The 21,170-nt window shown below is 36.0% G+C and overlaps 1 protein-coding gene across 12 annotated transcripts in view; it reads left to right on the forward strand.

The window, feature by feature from the left end:
- WDSUB1 (WD repeat, sterile alpha motif and U-box domain containing 1) overlaps nucleotides 1-21,170 on the forward strand; it is a 68,367-nt gene that overhangs the window by 18,877 nt on the left and 28,320 nt on the right. For all 12 annotated transcript variants that reach the window (XM_055572475.1, XM_055572480.1, XM_055572485.1 and 9 more), the window contains 4 exons: nucleotides 10,342-10,375; nucleotides 11,651-11,691; nucleotides 11,772-11,878; nucleotides 12,865-13,041. In XM_055572475.1, the coding sequence (XP_055428450.1) occupies nucleotides 10,342-10,375; nucleotides 11,651-11,691; nucleotides 11,772-11,878; nucleotides 12,865-13,041 (359 nt within the window). The remainder of the gene's footprint in view (nucleotides 1-10,341; nucleotides 10,376-11,650; nucleotides 11,692-11,771; nucleotides 11,879-12,864; nucleotides 13,042-21,170) is intronic.

Here is a 21,170-nt window from a genome sequence, read left to right on the forward strand (position 1 = left end):
TTGCTATTATAAAAGATGTGGCTAATATAGGGAAATATATATGGAAAGACAATTGAGTTTTCTGTGAAGATTCTAATTTTGAATTTTTTATATCTAAAATCATACCCTGTGTTAATGATGTTTTTGTCTCTTCCTTTTTGATTCTTGCCTTCCCTTGTGGCTCAGCTGGTAAAGAATCCACCTGCAATGCAGGAGACCTGGATTTGATCCCTGGGTTGGGAAGATCCCCTAGAGAAGGGAAAGGCTACCCACACCAGTTTTCTGGCCTAGAGAATTCCATGGACTGCATAGCGACTGAACGACTTTGACTTGACTTCACTTTGCTGAACTGGCCAAGATTGCCAGGATAACGAAAACAGTGATACAGCAAACCTTGTCTGACCTATTTTGCAGAGGGAAAGCTTTCATTAAGTGTGATCACTGTAGGTTTTAGGAGATAAGCTTTATTAGCTCTTCTGTTTCTTCTAGTTTGTAAGATTTTTTTTTCATTAATAGGTATTATAGTTCATCAAATGATTTTTCATGCATCTTTTGAGATCATATGATTTTTCTTCTTTATCCTATTAGTGTCATAAATTATGCTGATTTTTATAAATCTGGTTTATACATGTTAAACCAGTCTTGCTTTGTTGGGATAAATACAACTTAGGACATACTGTTTTTTTGTATTGCTATAGAGAAGTCAGTTTTATTCTAACTAACTGTAGCTTTTTGGAGGTAATTCATATTTTTTTCACTGGCTGCTCATACATTTTATCTTGTAGTTTTCTGCACATTTACTTTGTATCTAGATATGGGTTTCGTTTTGCTTAGTTTGCTTAGAATTTAATGAACTTCTTAAACTCGTAGACTATCACTTTGGGGAGAAATTCTTATTCATTATCTCTTCCAATATTGCCTCTGTCCTTTTCTTTCTAATTCTGGCACTCTAAATGCACAAAATACCTTCTCACTGTGAACTTGTCTCTTGTTCTCTCTTCTGTACTTTTTTATTCTTTTGCTTGAGCTTTGTTCTGAATGGTTTCATCTTTACTTATTCACTCCTTAGTTTTATCTAATGTGCTATTAAAGTGGTCCATTGAAGAATTGTTGATTTTTGGTTATTTTTTGATGCTAGAATTTTTATTTGGTTATTTTTCAGGTATGCCATGTCAGTTATGATTTCTAGGTCTCTGTTGAAAATTCTGTCTTGGCTTTTATTTTTCAAAGCTTTAATTTGTGAAGCTATTGGTTTAGTACACAGCAGCATTATTCCGATCTTTCCAGTTTGATCACATAGGCTGTAGCATTCAAACCCTCATTCATGTCTCTTCGCAGCAGTTTTGGCTCCAGCCAAGATATTTAAGCTTCTAACCTGTACTTGAAGTGTTCTGGACCAAGCCTGGCAGTTCTTTCCTCCATATGTTCCAATCCTTGACAAATAATCAGCCACCTAATAAGATACATTGCCATTATTTTACATGTGAAAAACTCATGAAAATATTGATAGTTCATCATCAAAAAGTATTTTTAAAAATTCTCCTTTAGCCTAGGATTGAAATTACTGCAAAGTTGAATTTCCTCTTACTGTTTTTGGAAGATACATTTTGCATTCTTTCTTAAGAAGTTAATAACAAATTGGTTATGTATGAAATTCAAGTGTTTATGGCTTTCTTATATGCCCAGTTCTCTGCCAGTTGCAATAGAGCATTTAAAGGAACTATAAGACAATGTTTGTGCCCTTGAAGTTGTTTTACTTCTCTGTTCTGATTTTTGATGTTCATAGTGATAAACACTGCAAGATCTTAATGTGCCCTTACCCTCTGAATTACAGAAGTGTCAAGTGATGCTCAGTAATGTTTCTGTGTTAAGTTCACTTTATAGCATTCCTATTTCTTATTAACTTGTGTACATATATGAATCTTAAAAAAATTTGTTTTTAGTTTTTGGCTGTGCTTCATTGCTGCATGTGGAGAAGGAAATGGCAGCCCACTCCAGTATTCTTGCTTGGAGAATCCCAAGGACAGAGGAGCCTGGTGGGCTGCTGTCTATGGGGTCACACAGAGTTGAACACGACTGAAGTGACTTAGCAGCAGCAGCATTGCTGCATGTAGGTTTTGTCTAATTTTGGCGAGCGGGGGCTACTGTCTGGTTAGAGTGCACGGGGCTTCTCATAGCAGTGGCTTCTCTTGCCTCAGATCACAGGCCCTAGGATGTGAGGGCCTCGGTAGTTGCAGCACACAGGCTTAGTTGCTCCACAGCATGTGGGAGCTTTCTGATCCAGGGATCAAACTGGTGTCCCCTGCTTTGCAAGGTGGATTCTTAACCACTGGACCACCAGCGAAGCCCTATATATGTGAATTTTAATTAACCCATTATATCAACTAGAATAATGTACCTTTCCCAAGTCATTCTGGATAAGTGGAGTTTTACATTATTAACTGCTTTTGGAATGTGGTGCTGTTCTAGGCCACATTCAAATATTCTTCTGGATGTTTTTACTTTTAGTTTATTTGGATAAATATATAAGCGGGTGAATGGGTTGGAAATGTAAATTAGTGAAGTATAAACATTTAATTTTTAGAATTGAGAGATGCTTAAATCATACTTGATTAATGGATAGATAACCAGTTAGCTGGTCAATGATAGAGAGATTCCATTTGTGACTAAAAGTCATTGGTAAGATAGAATGGATACATATGATAAAGAGGGAGTCAGTGGGAAAAAGCGATTGGGGTAAAAATACATATGAATATAAGTGACTAGACAAGAAAAAAATAAATGAACAGAATAGGATTGTAGGACAGAAAGTGTTGGACAGTGTAGGACAGAAAGGAAGGCAGTGTAGGACAGAAAGGAAGTTGTATAGGGTATAGATTTGAGATGACCATGTAAAAAGCAGTTTAGAATTTGTATATACAGATATGAGAGACTTGGGAAACAGAAAAGACATTGCAGAAAGCAGGAAATTTTTGAGGAGATTAAAATGTATGATAAAGAGGAGTAAGGGAAAATGAAGCTGGGAAAATAGGTTGTAGAGATGATAGTGAAAGTCTCTCAGTTGTATCCCACTCTTTGCAACCCCATGGACTATACAGTCCATGGAATTCTCCAGGCCAGAATACTGGTGTGGGTAGCCTTTCCCTTCTCCAGGGGATCTTCCCAATCCAGGGATTGAACCCACGTCTCCCACATTGCAGGCAGATTCTTTACCAGCTGTCACCAGGGAAGAGATGAGAGAGGATATCATTACAATTTCATGTAGTAGATTTAGGAGAACTATTGAAACTTTTAAAGCATGTCTAACACATTTCTTGGCTGTGGAAAATGGGTGAAATAAAGACATTGAATCATCATTTAGGACAGTAGTTCTCATTGCTTTTTGGTCCTAGGATTCCTTGACACTCTTAAGTTATTGAGGACTCTTCCAAAGAGCTTTTGCTCAACATGTAAGGGTTACATATATTGCTATTTACAGAAAATAAAGCTAAGGAGATTCTAAAACATTTTTAATTTATTTAAAAACAATAATAATAAACTCATTGCATATTAACAGATAATTTTCCTTAGGAGAAATAAAACCAAACATAGAAAAGTGGCATTCTTTTACATTTATGAATATCTCTTTGATATTGGATTAGTGGAAAGTACATAGATTCTCATATCTGTTTCACACATTTCATTAGCTCTCAGGGCTCTGATAGTATCATATGTCATCCAGCAAAATGTGTAGGAACTTTTTCTTTCCATCTTCCTCCACATCTCTCCTCTGTTCATTTTCCTCTAGTCCCTTAGCAGAATTTGTATTTTGTTTCCTGCTTGCTTCTCTTGATCCAGCCAGATAAAATTAATATTTTATGAATTAGCTTCTATTCCAGCAGGAAGAGTCTGTCTTTGTAATCCAAATGGAGGCTGCCTCTTTCCAAAAATTCTCTGTTCTAGTAGTTAGAATTCTTTGGAAATCAGTTTGAGAATGGCCATCATTGTTAAAAGTTGAGTTCAAAAAGAACACCCTTTTTTCTTCTTGAGTGGGAAACTCATAAGAGAAATAAATACTGGGTAGACACACTAGATAACAGGACTGTAGAACTGCAGTCAACTTGCTTACCTGCTCTTAGGTGGAATGTACCACTTCATACTTTCCCTGCAAGGGCAGATCAGAAAAAAAGAAAATCCAGGAGAGGCTGAGCCACATGGCCCAGTGTCTTCCCCAGACTTTACAGTCACATATCATTCCTTTTCTGCTAAGCAAAGAAGGGAGAATACAGACCAGAAATCTTATTCCTGAATGAGAGGGAAGTAAATGTTCCCCTCTTCTCAACAAAATGCTTATTTATGTTTTTTTCTTTTATAAATGTAGAGAACAGAGTTTTATTGTCATAAATTAGTAGTAGCTTAACAACCACCCTCTCTCACTCAGCTATGACTATCATGAGAAGGCTTAAGGTCACCTTTCCAAAACTCAAATTGTCATTTATTTCTCTGTACTCTCTACAACATTGTTAACAAAACTGTTGAACAAGTTAGTTAGCTGGACAGAGCCCACATTAGTTTATCATGAGGGTTATCAAATATTACATGACTTGAAAAACAGATGTCTTATGAAAACGGTAGTGAAATCTGAATAACCATGCCATCTATTTTTTATAAGTTTTTAGGCTAAAACTGTCAAGGTGTGTACTCAGTATGGATCAGTTTTAATTTTAATACATTCATAGGAGATGTTCTAGGAAGTGTAAAATCCAGAAGCACGGTCCTGAGTTTTAATCCCAGCCCTGCCATGCACTAGCAGTGCAACCTTGAACAGGTGTAGTTCCGTATCTTCTCTCAGCTTCATTTTTCTAAATTATAAAATGGGGGAAATCAGAATACTTTCCTCATAAGATTGTTATGAAGCTTAACTAAGAAAATGCAGGCAAAGCATTTATTACTTATATTTGGGGCACAATAATTGCTCAGTCTAGGTATACTAAATATATGTCCCAATGATATTGTTGTTCAGTCTCTAAGTCATGTATGACTCTTTGTGACCCCAGGGAATGCAGCTCACCAGGCTTCCCTGTCCTTCACTATCTCCTGGAGCTTGCTCAAATTCATGTCCATTGTGTCAATGATGCCATCCAACTATCTCATCCTCTGCTGCCCCCTTCTCCTCCTGCCCTTAATTTTTCCCAGCATCAGGGACTTATCCAGCGAGTCAGCTCTTCACATCAGGTGGCCACAGTGTTGGAGCTTCAGCTTCGATATCAGTCCTTCCAATGAATATTCAAGGTTGATTTCCTTTAGGGTAGACTGGTTTGATCTCCTTGCTGTCTAAGGGACTCTCAAGAGTCTTCTCCAGCATCAGTTTGAAAGCATCAATTCTTTGGTGCTCAGTCTTCTTTATTGTCCAACTGTTAAATCTGTACCTGACTACTGGAAAAACCATAGCTTTGACTGTACGGAACTTTGTTGGCAAAGTGATGTGTCTTTTTTTTAATAGGCTGTTCAGTTTGTCATAACTTTACTTCCAAGGAGCAAGCATATTTAATTTCATGGCTGCAGTCACCATTTGCAGTGACATTGGAGCCCAAGAAAATAAAATCTGTCACTGTTTCCATTTGTTACTCCATCTATTTTCCATGGAATGATGGGACTGGATGCCATGACCTTAGTTTTTTGAATGTTGAGTTTTCAGCCAACTTTTTCACTCGTTCACTTTCATCAAGAGGCTGTTTAGTTTCTCTTTGCTTTTTGCCATTAGAGTGGTATCATTTGCATATCTGAGGTTGTTGATATTTCTCCCTGCAATCTTGATTCCAGCATGTGATTCATCCAGGCCGGCATTTTGCATGATGCACTTTGCATATAAGTTAAATAGGCAGGGTGACAATATACATCCTTGATATACTCTTTTCCCAATTATTTTTATGTATTATTTTTTGTAATCCAGAGCATTGGGTATGTGTGTAACACGTAACATTAGTTTATCCCCTGATTTTCTGACTTCCACTTTTTCTGGGTTAAGTTTTAGCTGTTGATCTATATTGAGGAGCATTATGAAACAGCTGTTTGAAACTTACAATGTGATTATGTTTCATGGAATCATCTCTATGAAGACCTTAGGGGAAATAATTCCTATAGATGTCAGTCTAAACAACTGACGTCCCTTTCCCGAGCATTGGGTTTGTGTTTCTATCTTAAACTGTATAACAGATGGTGTTTCCTTTTTTGAATTGCTATTGAAGAAGCTCAGAAACAGATTTGCAGCCCTTTAATAGCAAAGTGGACTCTTATGTTGTGACATCTATTTTGAATACTAATCTTTTTTAAAATATATATATATTTTATTGAAGTATAGTTGGCTTACAATGTTTCAGGTTCACAGCAAGGTTGATTCAGTTATACAAAACACATATTATTTTTGAAATTATTTTCCATCATAGGTTACTACAAGATATTGACTATAATTCCCTATGCTATACAGTAAATTTTTGTTGCATATCTATTTTTAATTAGAAATCTACCATTCTCTTCACACTAAGTCAGACAGATGGAATCAAAATGTCATAATATTTTGTTAGGCAAAAATTCATAACTTTTCTAAAATATTTATATTATACATATTTATATATATGTATACAAAAGCTTTTCTACTACACTTGCTGAAGGCTTGAGAAAGAACATGAAAAAAAGAGATGGAGAAATTGAGAACATAAGCTAAATGAAATGAGAGCACTGAATGTGAAATAGAAAAAGTGAAAGAGACTAGATAAAAGTAAAAGACTATCATATAGTCCAGTTGCTTTTAAACATGACTGCTCATTAGAAACACCTGAAACTTTGGAGAAAAGCAATACCTGAGCATTTGTATTTTTAAAAAAATTTCAAGATAATTCTAGTATTATCTTGATTTTAAAAAGTGATTACAGGTTTTTCTATTAGATCCTAGCTTTGGTGAGATAGAGGTCTATTATTTTTCTGTTGACCAATCATGATACAGTGGTATTGCGTGAGTAATAGTTACATAATCACAATAGTAAAAGATGTTTGTCAGTTTTCACAAATCAATAGCCAGGTAAAAGTTAAAAGTACAGTTGCAAGCCATAATGGGAACATGATTAACCTAACTGTATAAAATAATTACATACAATTCAAGGGGTCAGTGGTAAGTGTACATATATGCACATGTTTTCATGCACCCAGCTAGTCTGTGTTTTTTGGTGCATTTAATCCATTTACATTTTAGATAATTATTGATATGTATGATCCTGTTACCATTTTCTTAACTGTTTTGGGTTTACTTTCTGTGGGTCTTTTCCTTCTCTTGTGTTTCCTATCTAGAAACAGTCCTTTATCATTTGTTGTAAAGCTGATTTGGTGGTGCTGAATTCTCTTTAACTTTTGCTTATCTTCAAAGCTTTTGATTTCTCCATCAAAGCTGAAGGAGAGTCTTACTGGGTACAGTATTCTTGGTTGTAGGTTCTTCCCTCTCATCACTTTAAATATATCATGCCATTCCTTTCTGGTTTGTAGAGTTTCTGTTGAGAAATCAGCTAATAGCTTGATGGGAACTCCCTTGTATGTTGTCATTTTTTCCCTTGTTGCTGTTAATATTTTCTCTCTTTAATTTTTGTCACTTTTATTACTATGTATCTTGGTGTGTTCCTCCTTGGGCTTATCCTTCCTGGGACTCTGTCCTTCCTGGACTTGGTTGACTACTTCCTTTCCCATGTTCAGGAAGTTTTCAGCTATTACCTCTTCAAATAATTCCTCATGTCCTTTCTTTCTCTCTTCTCCTTCTGGGACCCCTATAGTTCAAATGTTGGTGCATTTTAGTGTTGTCCCAGAGGTCTCTTAGGCTGTCTTCATTTCTATCCATTCTTTTTTCTATGTTCTGTGACAGTGTCTTCCACCATTATGTCCTCTAGATTATTTATCCTTTCTTCTGTCTCAGTTATTTGCTGTTGATTCCTTTTAGTGATTCATATCTGTTTGTTTGTTCTTTAGTTTCTCTTTTACTCTTCTCTGAGCAGAGTTGAAGTTTTAGAGTGCCATAAAATGGGAAAGGAGTAACAAAAGACTTGGCAACCAATGCACCCTTCATAAGGGAGAAAGTGGGGTCAGGGTGACAGGGCAGATTGTGGTGGAAGGTGAGTTCTGAAAGAGTTCTGTGTAGCAAAGGCAGGATATGTATAGACTGGGGCACCAGATATTTAGAGTATTTATTTGATATTGGTGCAGGTTCTATTCAGGGAATAGTTCGAGGTTTTATATTTAATAATTTCAAGGTATTTTATGTCTGTTTATAGTGGTTATAATTATTTTCTCTGTCTTTGAAACCCAAATCTCAAAAACTGAAAACTATTTTTCCATAATAGTAATCTCCTTCCCTCCAAATCTAATCAGTTATCAAATTTCATTACACCTCTTTTGAATAGGAGGTGAGTTTAAAATCCTTTTAGTCTCTAAGGGTCTGCAGGTCTCTGCCCATAATCTCTATTCTTCTCGTTCAGATTCTGTAGACTCAAAGAGTTGTTCATGCTTGGCCTTTTGCTTCTCAGATTCGTTTTTATTCCTCATCAGCAAGTGAACCTGTTTCATTTTTATCGTGTCTGTCTATCTGTTGCCTACAGGATCGTTTACTGATGATCTAGCTTCTCAAGTGATATACATCATTGGGATGAGTTAGTTTTAATTGCACTAGTGGTAATCTCAGAAGATAGAATTTCCTTTCTGTTTAAGGATGGTAAGAAGTAATCAAGTTTTCCCTAAGAATTTTAGATATTCCAGTGATAATACCTTATACCGTGAAGAATTTAGGACTACATAGAGTGTCTGAGGAGAAGGCAATGGCACCCCACTCCAGTACTCTTGCGTGGAAAATCCCATGGATGGAGGAGCCTGGTAGGCTGTAGTCCATGGGGTCGCTAAGAGTTGGACACGACTGAGCGACTTCACTTTCACTTTTCACTTTCATGTATTGGAGAAGGCAATGGCAACCCACTCCAGTGTTCTTGCCTGGAGAATCCCAGGGACGGGGGAGCCTGGTGGGCTGCTCTCTGTGGGGTCACACAGAGTCGGACACGACTGAAGTGCCTTAGCAACAACAACAACGAGAGTGTCTGTGGGGCTTCCCAGGTGATGCTAGTGGTAAAGAACCTACCTGCCAGTGCAGGAAATGTAAGAGACACAGGTTTGATCCCTGACTTGGGAAGATCCTGTGGAGAAGGAAATGGCAACCCACTACAGTATTCTTGCTGGAGAAGCCCATGAAAAGAGGAGACTGGCAAACTATGGTCCATCGCGTCTCAGAGTTGGATGCAACTAAAGTGTCTTAGCTCACACGCACACAAGAGTGTCTATAAATCATGTCTGGCTATGCGTATTAGCTGCTAATATTTTCAGTGTTTTTTGGCTGTTTTTTGATTTAGCATTTAATGCTCTAATTCTGTTTTTTACCATCCATAATGCATCTATATGCTTCTCACTTGTGTTTCATATTATGTTTGAACAAAGTCTTAATTTCTATTTTGAACTTATGACAAAGATTCTATTGTCAAAATCCATTACCAATGTTATAGAGACTACTAAATAAGGAATTTTCAAAGAAATATTAAGCCTTATAATAGGTGTGGCTCCTGTGGTCAGACTATAATCAGCTACTTTTAATAATAAGAAAAGTGCTGTTACAGAGAGCAGTAACACTTGTTATGTTTTCTCACTTTGCAACATATGGTGGCATAACAACTGTATCCAAAGAGGGGAAAATACCACATACAAACACATTTATCTGTTATTTTCTATTACGTAATTTGTTACAGTATTGCATTTTTCTTTGTATGATGATTTTTTTTCACCACTAGAATAATCCCAGATAGTTGTTTTAATTTTTATAGCATTGAAAGAAATCATGTAGGGACTAAATAAAGTTTAGAATTACAGTTTTAAAAAATGAGTCACATACATATTGACTAGTAATTAAGGCACAGCCATATCAATAATAAAGAACAATGCTATCCAGAATAAAAATCAAGTAGCAACTGATAGGTTTCCCTTGTAGTGGTTTTTCCCTTTGAGTTATTAACATCACATGAAATTGTGTCTTATTTATTCATTATAAATGCTTACTCTGTTTAGGGCTATATAGTATAAATAACATGTTCTGGTGTTTAATAAAGTTTATAACTTTCTGACAAATTTGGTATATGGTATATAGTTTTTTAAAATAAGTTTATACAATGAAAAAATAGACTGTATTCTGAATGTGTACATATCAAAATTCCAGCCTTAAAAAGTTATTAAAATGATTTAAATATACAAATACTGTACTTCATTTTTGTAGAACTTTTCACCCATGATCCTTTTTTTTTTCTCTTAAAGATCAGTGGATAAGTCAGTTATAGTGTATGATACTGTAAGTACTTCACATCTTGTGTGATCTTTGTAAATTACGTTTGCTTGTTAGGCTGCTGAATTTCAAGTTGAGTTAGGCAGGATAAGGAAAATGTGTATATATATTTTTTTGTTTAGGGTGCCTAAAAAGATAATATGTACATTTCAGAAATGCTAAAATAGTTATGTAAGTAAGGTATTGGTTCTGGGTCAAGCCCTGAAATATTTCAATAATGGTTTTAAGATAGATATTTTCTGATAAAAGAAAATACCAATTTAAAGAGCACCAGTATCCAGAAAAGCACTTTAAATCAATTATTCTTAAACTCTTACACCAGGATTTCATAACAACAAAGGATTATTTACTGGAGGGTAAGACTATACTTCTAGATATCATTTCTAATAGTTTGTTACTGTATATTTGAGGGTTTTGGTAGGGCATAGCTGAAAGCTGAAAGTGACCCACTGCTTTAGAGTTGCAGCTGGATTTAGAGACTAGTATAAGGAAGAGTAGGTTATAATGGATTTGGAGAAATGGGACTTTTTGTTAGATGCATGTTACTAAAGACTGGGTGGAAGAAAATGAATGTTTAATATACTGTGAAAATATTCTCTGAGAGAAATCAGTGTTGAGTGGACCTTTACAGTGATCGAATTTAGGTTGTGGCTATGCCAGCAAATGAGATAGAGATGTGAATCATCAAAGTGAGTATGTGGCAAGTAAGGAAGCTAATAAGCTAGTCCTGCTCATGGAAGTTCCAATCACTGACAGTTCTGGCAGGAAATGGGAAAGAGTACTCAAATGAGGTGAAGTAGATCCTTACTGTTTTTCAGAAAGCTTTCATGAAAAGTTTCACAGAAACAGCTAAAACATTAAATTTCCTCCATAAAATATGTATATAAATACATCTAGATACTGGATTGTCAGCTAAGTGCACTCAGAATTGAAGTGATTAATTTCTACTCACTGGTCTGCAGTGGGTACAAGTCAAATGCCATAACAAAAATACAAATTATTTCATGGTTACTGTTAGTTAAGACAAATTAGCCAGGACTATATTAACCTAAAAATTTTAGCAGACAGCACTAGTAATAATTGAGAAAGAATAAAATGATTACTTGATATTAGTTATAAATGCTATTATCTATTCATTGGATAAGTTTCAGCTTATATTAATGACTCAATAATATTGGAATACATAGAATATATAAACCATTCAGGTCAAGCAAGACTTTGTTAGTAACTTGATTCATGCCTGAGTAAATATAAAGCTGTTTGTTCTGTTATTTTTTTCAGAATACTGAGAATATACTTCACACCCTGACTCAGCACACCAGGTCTGAACTTAACCTTGATTTGTATTAATGTAATTAAAAAATTGGTCTAAGGATATTTAATAGTTGTTTTTATTAACTAGGTATGTCACAACTTGTGCCTTTGCACCCAATATCCTTTTACTTGCTACTGGTTCAATGGACAAAACAGTGAACATCTGGCAATTTGACACGGAAACACTTCGCCAAGGTTAGTAAGGATATCATGTTAACAACGTCACCACCATTCACCATTAAAATCAGAAACTCAGTAATTTTTTGACAAATTATTCATGTTGCTTTTTTCAATATAAAGCATATATCCAAAGTTAATATAACTTGAAAGTAATTTTAGAGAACCCAGTGTTAAAGTTAACCCAGTCGTCTATGTTAAAACTATTGGTAAATGCTTTTGAGTGCACGCTCAGTTACATCATACCTCCCATAGTTTTGTAAGCTCTTTATTTACACTCTGTACTGATTTTTCAGATATTAATAAATATAGCCTAGGACAAAGTAGAAATGATTGTTTTATCCCAGTGGTTTCATTTTTAGTTTCATTAAGCAGCATTGACACAATTTCAAAGTTTTATTTTTATCACTGTCAAAATTAGCTAACTAGTGGTGCTGATATGCAGATGACAGATAAAATATAATACTTCTGCTGCTTGCAGATGACAGATAAAATATAATACTTCTGCTGCTGCCAGTTTTATGTAATGATAAACTTTTTCTGGAGTGAAAAAAGCTCCAAAAGAGTAGCATTTAATTAAATAATGCTTTAATTATATGTAGTGTTTGATTTAAAAAAAATTTTTTTAAGATGTTAAAGTAGAAAACAGATTTAAGAACATTTTGTTTACTTTTTAGTACAAAGTGAGAATCTTTATGTTGGGCTTCCCAGGTGGTGCTGGGGTAAAGAACCCACCTGCCAATGCAGGAGACTTAAAGAGATATGGGTTCAATCCCTGGGTCTGGAAGGTCCCCTGGAGGAGGGCATGGCAACCCACTCCAGTATTCTTGCCCATAGAGTCCCTTGGACAGAGGAGCCTGGAGGGCTACAGTCCATAGGGTCACAAAGAGTTGGACATGACTGAAGCCATTTAGTACACATGCAGGAGAATCTTTTTAAAGGATATACTTTTGCTTATTATTTCACTTATCTTTTTGTTTATGAGTATTCTTTTGTTTTTTAAGCAAAGATCCCAGATCAACCAAAGCAATTTACTGAAAATTGGTCAGAGGATGATGTCTCAAACTGGCTTTGTGCCGAAGGTTTAGAAGACCTCGTTGATATTTTCAAAATGAATAACATTGATGGAAGAGAATTATTGAATCTTACAAAAGAAAGTCTAGCTGATGATTTGAAAATAGGTAAGACTAGTGAAAGAAAGTCTTAAAAAACAACTTTTAATAATTTACTATGAGATTGGTTTTAATTGCATTAATGGTTTCCTGTTAGTATTCTTATTCTAGCACATTAGTTATTCTGGAATATGCTTTTGTATAAAGGAGAGTATGTTTTTAGTAGATTATGGAAAAGAGATGTTACATACTATTTTTTAGGTAATTAAAGCCACCATGTAACTAATTTTTAAAACATGTTTTTCAAGTTGCAATATAATTCTCCCTTTTACAAGTATACAGTAGTGTAATAAGTGACTCTTAGTATACTATTCACCAATTTGTACAGCCATCACAACTGTCTAATTCCAGAACAATTTTACCACTTCAGAAAGAAACCCCATGCCCATTAGCAGTCATTCCTATTTCCTTTCTCTCTAGCTCCCGGCAACCACTAATCTACTTTTTGTCTTCTGAGGATTTGCCTGTTCTTGACATTTCATACAATGTCAAGGTCTTCTGTGCCTGGCCTCTTTGCTTAGCATGCTCTCAAAGATTCATAAATGTTGTCATATATATTAGTACTTCATTTTTATAGCTGAATATTTCATTATATGAGTTATCACCTTTTACTCATCCATTCATCAGTTGATTGAATTTAGATTGTTCGCATTTTTAAGGTTTTTTAAATTATGCTACTTTGAACATTCATGTACAAGTTTTATGTGGGCATCTATTTTCCATTTTCTTGGATGTTACTGATTTATATCCACAGAACTTAACCAGAAGAAGATGTAGTCTTTTGTAATTGGGGGCTGGGAGTGAGTGTTATTAAATTTCTTTGCTTAGAAAGAAAAGACCCTTACCAGCTAAAACCCTTGGTGTGTGTAACGGGCAATATTTGACTATATATGCTTTAACTCTGAAAAAGCATCTGACTCTTAAGATGACAAATGAAATAGGCCATCAGCTCCTGTACTCTGTTCCCTATTCCTCCCCTAGTCCTGGAAATGTTGTGTATTTGAGAATTGATGTAGTCTAGATACAAATAGCATCAAAAATATAAAACTTGTTCAAGTGGAATTGGTGGGTCTTATGGTAGCTGTATGCTTGCATTTGAAGAACTGTTAAGATTGTTTTCTAAAGCAACTGTGCTTTTTTTTTTTTTTTTTAAGTAATCTCTTTCTTTAAAAAAATATTTATTTTTGGCTGTCTAGGTCTTTATTGGCTGCACACAGGCTTTCCTAGTTGCACTGAGCAGGGACTACTCTTTAGTTGCAGTGCACGCGCTTCTTATCGCATTGGCTTCTCCTGTTGCAGAGGATGGGCTCTAGGGTACTCAGGCTTCAGTAGTTGTGGCACATGGGCTTAGTTGCGTTGTGGCATGTGGGATATTCCCAGACCAGCAATCAAACCATGTCCCCTGCATTGGTAGGCAGATTCTTAACTACCGGACCACCAAGGAAGCCCCTCATTGTGGTTTTGATAGGCATTTTTCTGATGTCTAGTAATGTTGAACAGTTTTCCATGTGCCTGTTACCCATTTATATATCAAATTGGAGACTATTGTCATGTTAAACAGCATTCTTCTAATCCATAAGCATAGGATATTTTTCTGTTTATTCAGATCCTCTTAATTTGTTTCAAAAGTGCTTTGTAATTTTCAGTGTACAAGTCATTTTTTTTAACTGTATAATTCAGTGCTTTTTCATATAGTCATAGAATTGTATAAATTGTATACCCACTATATAATTTCAGAACATTTTTGTCTTCCCCAAAGAACCCCATTCATTTCTCATTCTAGCCTTTTGGCAACCACTAATCTATCTCTTGTAGAAATAAGATTTATCTATTTTGGACATATTTTTGTAAGTGAAGCTAAATGACATGTGGCCTTTTGTATCTGGTTTCTTTTATTTAACCTCAGGGTTTTTGCATGTACAAGTACTTCATTCCTTTTTATGGCTGAATAATATCCCATTGTATGGCTGAAACACATTTTGTTTATTCATGCATCAATTGATGGACATTTGGGTAGTTTCTACTTTTTGGCTATTATCAATAATGTTGCTATGAATATGTATGTATGAGTTTTTGTGTATCTTTTTATTTGCCTTGGGTATATGATTAAAAGAATTTTTTTTTTTTACTATTCACTGTTTTGAGGAACTGCCAGACTGTTTTCCAAAGCAGCTGTACTATTTTACATTTCCACAAGCAATGTATGAGGTTTCCAATTTCTTCACCTCTTTGTCAACACTGTTTTCTAGCTATCTTCTTGATTATAGGTGTTCAATAGATGTGAAGTGGTATTTCATTGTGGTTTTGATTTGCATTTACCTGATGATATGGAGCATAGTTTCAAGTGCTTATTGGTTATATATCTTTTTTGAACTTTCCCCCTTTAAAATTGGTTTGTCTGTTGTTGAATTGTAAGAGTTGTTCATGTGTTTTGAATACTACGTCCTTATCAAAAACAGTTTGAAGTCTTAGTGTTGTGCTCTAATAGTGTCCCCCGACATTATTATCAGTATGCCATAGTAAAATCTTAAAATTAATAAGCATAGGAAATAGGATGTCCATAGGGAATTTATTGTTAATGAGGAGTCAAATAACAAAAAAGTGTTGTTATAGAAAACCATTTTAAAGTATAGGTGTACACGTTCATTACACAGTAATTACAGTATGTGTACCTATTTAATGTCTTGGAAGTTTTTTAAAAAGTTAACAGAATGATGACTTTATGAAAATACTTAGAATCAGATGGTTTTGTACTCAGACCATACTGTGAAAGTTGTTTTTGTATCTCTAGTAACTTATTTCCTTTATAATTTGTAATTTACTCTTTCTTCCTGAAAGTTGTGGTGAATTTTGAATCTTATCATTCCTTTCTCACAGTAAAATTTGACAATACGTTATCACAGAGAAGCACATGACAATATAAAATAATAATTTTAGATTTCAACAAAGAATGTTGCAAAAAATAAGAGCATAGTAAAAACAATTAATAGGAATAGAGTTCTGTTCTGTGATAGCCGGATAAATAAAGTATAAGAAATTCTTACAGGATTCAATCAATGGCCTGAAATAATTTTTGAAAAGGTGAGTCTTGGACTTAGTAGTTATGATAATTTTGAATTTCAATTAAATGTTTTGTAATTATCAGGCTCAAGCTAAAATTGAAATGTAATTTAATTTCTGTGGTCTAAAAGCTGAGAAAGACCATTATTGTAAATGGAAACAAATGTTGCATACTCTCTAGTAAGTAAGGAATTGGCTTTGCATTTCTGTTTAAGATTTGGAAAGTTAGTGAATTAAAGAAATTACAGAATAAAATTAGTAAGTAAATAGATTAAATTTTTTCTGCATCATTCTAAAGTATTTTAGTTTTTGCAAAATTAGAAAGGATTAAGGGGCTAACATTAATCTTCTACAAGTGCTACTTTAAGCTACAGTGAATTTCTGTTAGTCTTGAGCTTTAAGAAAAAAGCAGACTCATCCTCAAAACAGTTAATTGGAGTAATAGAGAATTGAAATTGAGTTTAGAAAAAAGTGATTTAAGAGGCCAATTGAGTATGCGATAATGAATTTTACTCTTGAGATGCATAACTATTTTACTTGCATTTTCTTTTGTGGTACAACTGTTAAAGCAGTTCCTACTTGAATGTAAATAAATACGAATTTGTTCAACATTCATCATACAAAGATGGAGAAGGAAATGGCAACCCACTCCAGTATTCTTGCCTAGAGAATCCTGTGGACAGAGGAGCCTGGTGGGCTGCTATCCATAGGGTCGCACAGAGTTGGACACGACTGAAGTGACTTAGCAGTAGCAGCATCATACAAAGAAAGTTAATTTTGCAGTAAAGTGTATTGATTGGGGTGTTAGGAAACAAAGTGATATTATCTTTTATGTCTGACACTTAAAAATTATTTTTAAGGAGTCAAGCAGTCTGTCACACGGAGAAGGCAATGGCATCCCACTCCAGTACTCTTGCCTGGAAAATCCCATGGACAGAGGAGCCTGGTAGGCTGCAATCCATGGGGTCGCTAAGAGTCAGACACGACTGAGCGACTTCACTTTCACTTTTCACTTTCATGTATTGGAGAAGGAAATGACAACCCACTCCAGTGTTCTTGCCTGGAGAATCCCAGGGACGGGGGAGCCTGGTGGGCTGCCGTCTATGGGGTCGCACAGAGTCGGACACAACTGAAGTGACTTAGCATAGTCTGGCACATCTTTTTTCAGTGAACCTTTTGTAAATGTACAGTAAAGGAACTTTCTGTAGATTTGAGTATCTGTTGGAATCTGTTGCTTTTATCCTAGAGTAATAGTTCTTTTCTGGGATTGTGTTAATAAAAATAGAGACAATTTTAGGTAGAAAATAACTCCCTATATGTATTACTACATTTGCATCAAGAATGTCCAGAAAGGGATTACTGATATAAGAGATCCTTGATACTAAAAGAGATATGTCTTAAGACATTTGTGAATCCATGAATTTGTGAACTCTACTAAAGCCTTTAATATTGCAACCAAAAAGCATAAAGTATGAAAGATGAAGAGCAAGAAAGTCTGAGATCTGATAGTAGGCAAGCAGTAAATCCATTGACTAGCCACGTGACTTTCACTGCAGTGTGGCCTCTGTTTATACCTCGGCCTCCAGGATATTGTAAATTGTGACCCATCTTGGAGTGCGGAATTGCTGTAGATGATATAATGGTAAAAGCATGAAATGACAGATGACAAGGAACTGTTGTATATTGTGTCAGTTCTTACCCTTATATTCAACTAATTATCAATCATAGATTCTTAATTGGGAATGAGGTTTTTCCAAGAGGTCCCCCTTCCTTTTGCTCTTGTCTTTCCAAGAAACCATGAAAGCATGTGAGACATTTTTATCATTTTTTATTTAAAAATTATAATATCAAATTATTATGTCAAATGCTTTTTAAGACCTTATGCACCAACTGTCTTAACACCCTCAGATTTTGGAAGTTTCGTGTTTGAATTCCTGGTAATACTTCCTCATGTAGATTTTCTCTCGGTGCCTAACTGCGTATACTGTTAAGTAATAAAACTTACCATTTTTTCTGGATATACAACTTATGTGACAGTGACCTTTTAAATGTGTGGGCCTGTGTACTCACAGGCTTTTGGAGTGGACATACCCTTCCAGGTCAGCAACTGCTCTTAAATTGACCTCCCTACTTTGCAGTGAGTACTTGTGGGGCATTTTGAAGTCTCTTTTTCAGGCCTATCAATGTCCTGTTGCTTCCCTACTAATATCAATTACAGATCTTACGGATGTTGGTGGATTATCTTCTCCCACTTATTAATATGTTGTGGGGCTCATGAAGATACTTTGCTATCTTGTTTTGTTGTAAAGGCCCGTGGAATTTGATTTTGCTATCTAGTCGTGTTGCTTTTCATGAAGGGATTCAGAGAAATATAAAAATTACATCGCTCCTATCATCATCTTTTCCAAATCCTTTAAAAAATCCTTGTGTTCCTTTTTATGTCTTGTTTTCTCTTGATCAGAATTTGTTTAATAAAATTTATTTTTAAATAATGAAGAATTCAATGTTTTTTCTCCAGGAGACCAGCTGTTGATCCTCTTCTGCGTCAGGGCGGTACAGAGGTGACTGACCAGCCTCACGGGCTGTGGTGGTTGGTTAGCTCCAGGCAGTAGCACTTCCTGTTGCTCTGCCTCCAGCTAGTGCTGGCGTTGCTGCTTTGGCAATGATTATTTACAGGACAAAGTTGGGGGGAAAGATGGCTACAAGTAGAAAGGTGTTTCTTCCATGTGTGTTTTCAAATCTCTGCTTTAAACTATGTCCCATCCTTTACTCTGGAACTCAGTTACTTCTGTTTTCTTGAGGGTTTTTAGAATTTTGTATCTTTAATGATTGTCTCTTGGCACCATCAATTCAATTATGTAGCATTTCCAGCATTGGGAAGGGGTGGAGAAGGGGGACAGAGTTTGATGGCCTATTTAATTTGTCATCTACTAAGAACCAGATGCCTTTTCAGAGTTACAGCAAATATAGTGAAATATCTCCCATTAACTCACACTGAGGGTTTGCTAGCTCTCACCTGGTAAGGGTCTTTTCTTTCTGAGCAATTAAGTTTAATAACACTGACTTCCAACCCCCTATCACAAAAGGATGTGTTTTTCCTCTGGCTAAGTTCTGTGGATATGATTTGGTAACTGCTGGTAAATGAGGGCATTTTTAAACAACATTAAAATTGGGCAGGATAACACACAATTTAACCTTTTATAGTACATTTTGAAATAGGGTTTCTACACACTCTATTAGGATTCCCTGATAGCTCAATTGGTAAAGAATCTGCCTGCAATGCAGGAGACCCCGGGTCGATTCCTAGTTGGGGAAGATTTGCTGGAGAAAGGGATAGGCTACCTGCTCCAGTATTCTTGGGCTTCCCTTCTAGCTCAGCTGGTAAAGAATCCACTTGCAGTGCGGGAGACCTGGGTTTGATCCCTGGGTTGGGAAGATCCCCTGGAGGAGAGCTACCCACACCAGTATTCTGGAGAATTCTGTACTATATAGTCCATGGGGTCACAAAGAGTCGGACACGACTGAGCAACTTTCACTTCACTTCACACCCTCTACTAATAAGCATTCTACATAATAGCACACATGTGTATTATTTTTGACAGGAAAAAATATGTTTTTTAGAATATTAAATACCTCTATATTCTTATTACATGTAATATCCCTTTAAATCAGGTGATCACTATCTAATTATAAATGTGTTGTGATTTTTTTTTAAATTATTTAAAAAATCTTCAGTTTGGTTTCAGTGAATTCCATAGGAAGGACCTCCCTTAAGATGCAGGCAGTTGCGGGGTTGACTTCCCACACTTTCATAGATAACGGTCAGTGAATCCAAATAGATGTAAACAGTTTGTTACTCATGGGACAGCAAGCAGCATGAGCTTCATGCTCAGATTGGTTCCCCTTTGCCACTAAGTCTTGTGAAGGCAATTTGTTATAGTGGCATAGCTGAGGAACCCTGAATTTATGATCCCCCCCAATATGATAAGGGGACTGCTAGCAAAATAGTCCAGAGAAGGCAATGGCACCCCACTCCAGTACTCTTGCCTGGAAAATCCCATGGACGGAGGAGCCTGGTAGGCTGCAGTCCATGGGGTCGCTAAGAGTCAGACATGACTGAGCGACTTCACTTTCGCTTTTCACTTTTCATGCACTGGAGAAGGAAATGGCAACCCACTCCAGTGTTCTTGCCTGGAGACTCCCAGGGACGGGGGAGCCTGGTGGGCTGCCTTCTCTGGGGTTGCACAGAGTCGGACACGACTGAAGCGACTTAGCAGCAGCAGCACCAAAGTAGTCCAAGAGGAAGATGTTATCTTTGTAGGTCTTAGAACACAAATCTGCCCTTTGACTAGGAGGGAGACATTAGCTTCCAAGGAAGTTTGCAGACATCCTTGAAAAGATTGCCAGATAAAAGATGTTGTAAAAGTGTGTTTAAACACTATATGGAGAATTACCGTCCAATCAGCAAGTTGATATGCTTTTTATGAAAACTATGAGGCATTCTGAAACGTAGTTCTTTTTTTCTACCCATTTACCCACCGCCCCCACACAGAAAAAACCTCTGCCTAAAATAGAACTGTCATCTGATAAAAATACAAACAACTAAATAACACTGCTCTTCCTAAACTTAATTATATTTATCTTCCTGAAACTAAAAATTAATTCTTGAAAGGAGATAAAAGTTAAACTATAGATGAATGAAGCTTACATGTACAGTTATGGACAAACAGATGAGTTTTACTTGATACTGTGCTTTGTATCAGTTCACTTCAGTCGCTCAGTTGTGCCCAACTCTTTGCAACCCCAAGGACTGCAGCACGCCAGGCCTTCCTGTCCATCGCCAACTCCTGGAGTTTACTCAGACTTATGTCCATCAAGTCAGTGATGCCATCCAACCATCTCGTCTTCTGTCGTCCCCTTCTCCTACTGCCTTCAATCTTTCCCAACATCAGGGTCTTGATTTCAAATGACTCCGTTCTTTGCATCAGGTGACCAGAGTTATGGAGTTTCAGTTTTAGCATCAGTCCTTCTTATGAATATTCAGGACTGATTTCCTTTAGGATAGACTGGTTGGATCT

Source organism: Bubalus kerabau, chromosome 3 (assembly GCF_029407905.1).
Source record: "Bubalus kerabau isolate K-KA32 ecotype Philippines breed swamp buffalo chromosome 3, PCC_UOA_SB_1v2, whole genome shotgun sequence".
Classification (NCBI taxonomy): domain Eukaryota; kingdom Metazoa; phylum Chordata; class Mammalia; order Artiodactyla; family Bovidae; genus Bubalus; species Bubalus kerabau.